This window comes from Bison bison, unplaced genomic scaffold, assembly GCF_000754665.1.
Source record: "Bison bison bison isolate TAMUID 2011002044 unplaced genomic scaffold, Bison_UMD1.0 scf7180017864260, whole genome shotgun sequence".
Lineage (NCBI taxonomy): Eukaryota > Metazoa > Chordata > Mammalia > Artiodactyla > Bovidae > Bison > Bison bison.
Genome location: NW_011494832.1, coordinates 10,671,606 through 10,675,132, shown reverse-complemented (window position 1 = coordinate 10,675,132; position 3,527 = coordinate 10,671,606). Strand labels below are relative to the sequence as shown.

At 48.8% G+C, this 3,527-nt stretch overlaps 1 protein-coding gene across 1 annotated transcript; it reads left to right on the top strand.

The window, feature by feature from the left end:
* On the top strand, positions 1-2,767 carry LOC104994526 (tubulin beta-7 chain). Its single transcript, XM_010848146.1, has 3 exons — positions 1-31; positions 289-399; positions 680-2,767. The coding sequence occupies exons 2-3, from the start codon at positions 339-341 to the stop codon at positions 1,735-1,737; spliced, it is 1,119 nt and encodes a 372-aa protein (XP_010846448.1). The 5' UTR covers positions 1-31; positions 289-338; the 3' UTR covers positions 1,738-2,767.
* Positions 2,768-3,527: the final 760 nt, after the last annotated feature.

The following is a 3,527-nucleotide window of genomic DNA, read 5'->3' as shown; positions in this document are numbered from 1 at the left end:
CGCATCTCCGTGTACTACAATGAAGCCACAGGTGAGGGCAAGAGCTCGGGAAGCAGGGGTCCCATCACTCCCACTTCTCTGGGGTCTCTGCCTCCCCCGGACACCTTTTACCCCCTTGGAATGAATCCATCTACACTCATTGGAGACCTTTCTCGCTTTCCCAGTGGCTCTGCTGCCACCTGGTGGCAGTGTCTGAAATCTCACATTTGGGTCCCCGGCTCTCTCTTGGCCCCGATTTATTTACCTTTATGTCTTCCAGTTTTCATTCTTTTACTTTATTTCTTCTAGGTGGCAAATATGTCCCTCGTGCTATCTTGGTGGATCTAGAACCCGGAACCATGGACTCTGTTCGCTCAGGTCCTTTTGGTCAGATCTTCAGACCAGACAACTTTGTTTTTGGTGAGTTAGGAGATATCAATAGATACTGCTATTCGAGTTATTTGGGTGCAGCAAGAGTTAGAAATGATTGTACTGGAGTTTATACAGCCTTGTGTTTTTAAATCTAATGAAGAGTGGAGGTAGTAATTTAGATAGTAAATTATACAGGGGCAGATATATCATCGGGGAGTTAAGAAGGAAGATAAATCCACTGGCTGTAATCCAAAAGTTGAAAGGTAGAAATGGGGCTGTGTATCTTTCACACTTGACTGAACAAGCTTGCCTTATAACCTCATCGCAGGTCAGTCCGGGGCAGGCAACAACTGGGCCAAGGGCCACTATACAGAGGGAGCCGAGCTGGTTGACTCGGTCCTGGATGTGGTTCGGAAGGAGGCCGAGAGCTGTGACTGCCTGCAGGGCTTCCAGCTGACCCACTCGCTGGGTGGGGGCACTGGCTCCGGAATGGGCACCTTGCTCATCAGCAAGATCCGTGAAGAGTATCCTGACCGCATCATGAACACCTTCAGCGTGGTGCCCTCACCCAAAGTTTCCGACACTGTGGTTGAGCCCTACAACGCCACCCTCTCTGTCCATCAGCTGGTGGAGAACACTGATGAAACCTACTGCATTGACAACGAGGCCCTTTACGACATATGTTTCCGCACCCTCAAGCTGACCACACCAACCTATGGAGACCTGAACCACCTCGTCTCGGCCACCATGAGTGGAGTCACCACTTGCCTCCGCTTTCCTGGCCAGCTCAATGCTGACCTCCGCAAGCTGGCCGTCAACATGGTGCCCTTCCCACGCCTCCACTTCTTCATGCCTGGCTTTGCCCCTCTTACCAGCCGTGGCAGCCAGCAGTATCGGGCCCTCACTGTCCCTGAGCTCACCCAGCAGGTCTTCGATGCCAAGAACATGATGGCTGCCTGTGACCCCCGCCATGGCCGGTACCTCACCGTGGCTGCTGTGTTCCGTGGGCGGATGTCCATGAAGGAGGTAGATGAGCAGATGCTCAACGTGCAGAATAAGAACAGCAGCTACTTCGTGGAATGGATCCCCAACAACGTCAAGACAGCTGTTTGCGACATCCCACCCCGTGGTCTGAAGATGGCAGTCACCTTCATTGGCAACAGCACAGCCATCCAGGAGCTGTTCAAGCGCATCTCGGAGCAGTTCACGGCCATGTTCTGCCGGAAGGCCTTCCTCCACTGGTACACAGGTGAGGGCATGGACGAGATGGAGTTCACTGAGGCTGAGAGCAACATGAACGACCTCGTCTCCGAGTACCAGCAGTACCAGGATGCCACCGCAGAAGAGGAAGAGGATTTCGGTGAGGAGGCCGAAGAGGAGGCCTAAGGCCAAGTCCCTATCACCTTAGGCTTCTTAATCCCCTCAGCCTTCTTCCTCAACGACCCCTTTCCTCTCCCTCAGAATTTGCATTTTCTGCATCTATCTTGTTTTTCTTTTTTGGGGGGGATTCTAGAACAGTGCCTGGCACATAATAGGCGCTCAATAAATATTTGTTGTTTGTTGAATGTCTCTTCTCTCTTTCCACTTTTGGGGAGCCTAGATTTTCTGCATTCTGGGTAACCCTGTCAATTTTCTTTCTGGTGCCCACTCCTCCCATCTGTCCAGTTAACATTTCCCTCTCTGTTTTCGAGATAGCTCTCCAAGAGGCTGGGGTTCCTCAAATCTCATTTAGAACCGTGTGCTGAAAACCTGGATTGGTGACTGCCATCCTAGGCCGATGTGCTGGCCCAGGGGAAGGAAACTGAGCGAGTAGAAGTCCCTACCAGAAAGGGTTGGGTTTGGAGAGGGGCATCCAGGGTACTGAAGTCCTAGGTGCCAGGTATCTCCCCGCTCCTCTCAGCTTGTGCAGAGGTGTTGACAGTATTATCTTCATTTTCAGTCTCCTTCCAAGTTCTGTCCTAAGCTATTACCTTTGCAAGTTTCTGGCCCCCACCCTATCAAGTGGGAATCCCTTCCTCTTCCACTTTATCTCCTTCATAATAACGTTGAATTCCCTCCTTTCTCCTGTTTGAGAAAGGGGGTCAAGAGAAGCAAGAGATAGCCTTGGTCTCTTAAGTCTCCAGAAAGCCCCTCCCCACCCCATCTTTTCTTATCAAAAAAAAATGATACGTATCAACCCCTTCTGTACTTATATGGAAAGGTATGTGCTGCCACCTAAACGTCATTCCCCAGACAGGGGACAGAACACCTTCCATCTTTTGGCAAACATCTCATCTCTCCTGCTACTGCTTCCCCACTTCTTGATTTTGTCCTATTCTACACTTCAGATTTCTATTGTGTTGAACTTGCTGCTTTTTTTCATATTGAAAAGATGACATTGCCCCAAGAGCCAAAAATAAATGGGAACTGAAAAGAATCTCGCAGCACGTGTGCTCATTCAGGGAAAGATCGCTGGTGAAGGAGGCATGGGGCTCCAGGTCAGTTGTACAATATACTCTGCTCCCTATAAACAGGTGAGAATATCCTTACACCTTAATCCCTGGTACCCTGTCTTAGTAACTGGGATAGATGCTCAGATGTGAGGAGATCTAGGGATAGAAAGGAGAAATGAGGTGAATGTCATATAAGTGGTTGCCAGATAAGCATCCCCTTGAACTTGGAGAAATAGAGATTCTCCCACCTGCCCAGATGTACTGAACCAAAAGTGGGTTGGACCCCAGCAGTCTGTTTTTAACAGTGCTCCAGAAGAATCTTGGGAGATGCACAGACACTGTTTACCACTTGGAACACACAGTACCTCCTGGGTTCCTTTCAGTTATGGATATATGGGTTTTCTCAGCCTAAGGCAAAAATCACCTGGGGAGGGGTGGTGTCATATCATAGTCCCATTCTAAACTGACACTAGTGTTCCACCTAATAACTCCTGCTACAAAGAGCACAGTGTTAAGTCTCAAATTTCCCTTTATTATCAGTAATTCTAGGGACTAACATAATTACCGATACTGCTGCTACTTAAGGATGCTTTTCTGACTATAATGAATTTCAGGGTAGAGTGGGGGTATTCTACAACTCTTAACAGTACAAGTAATTACTGCTTCGCTCCCACTGTAAAAAGCACATTGAATGCAAGAGAGAAAGCTACACTCTAGCGTTCATTTTGAATTAGTTACACCGAA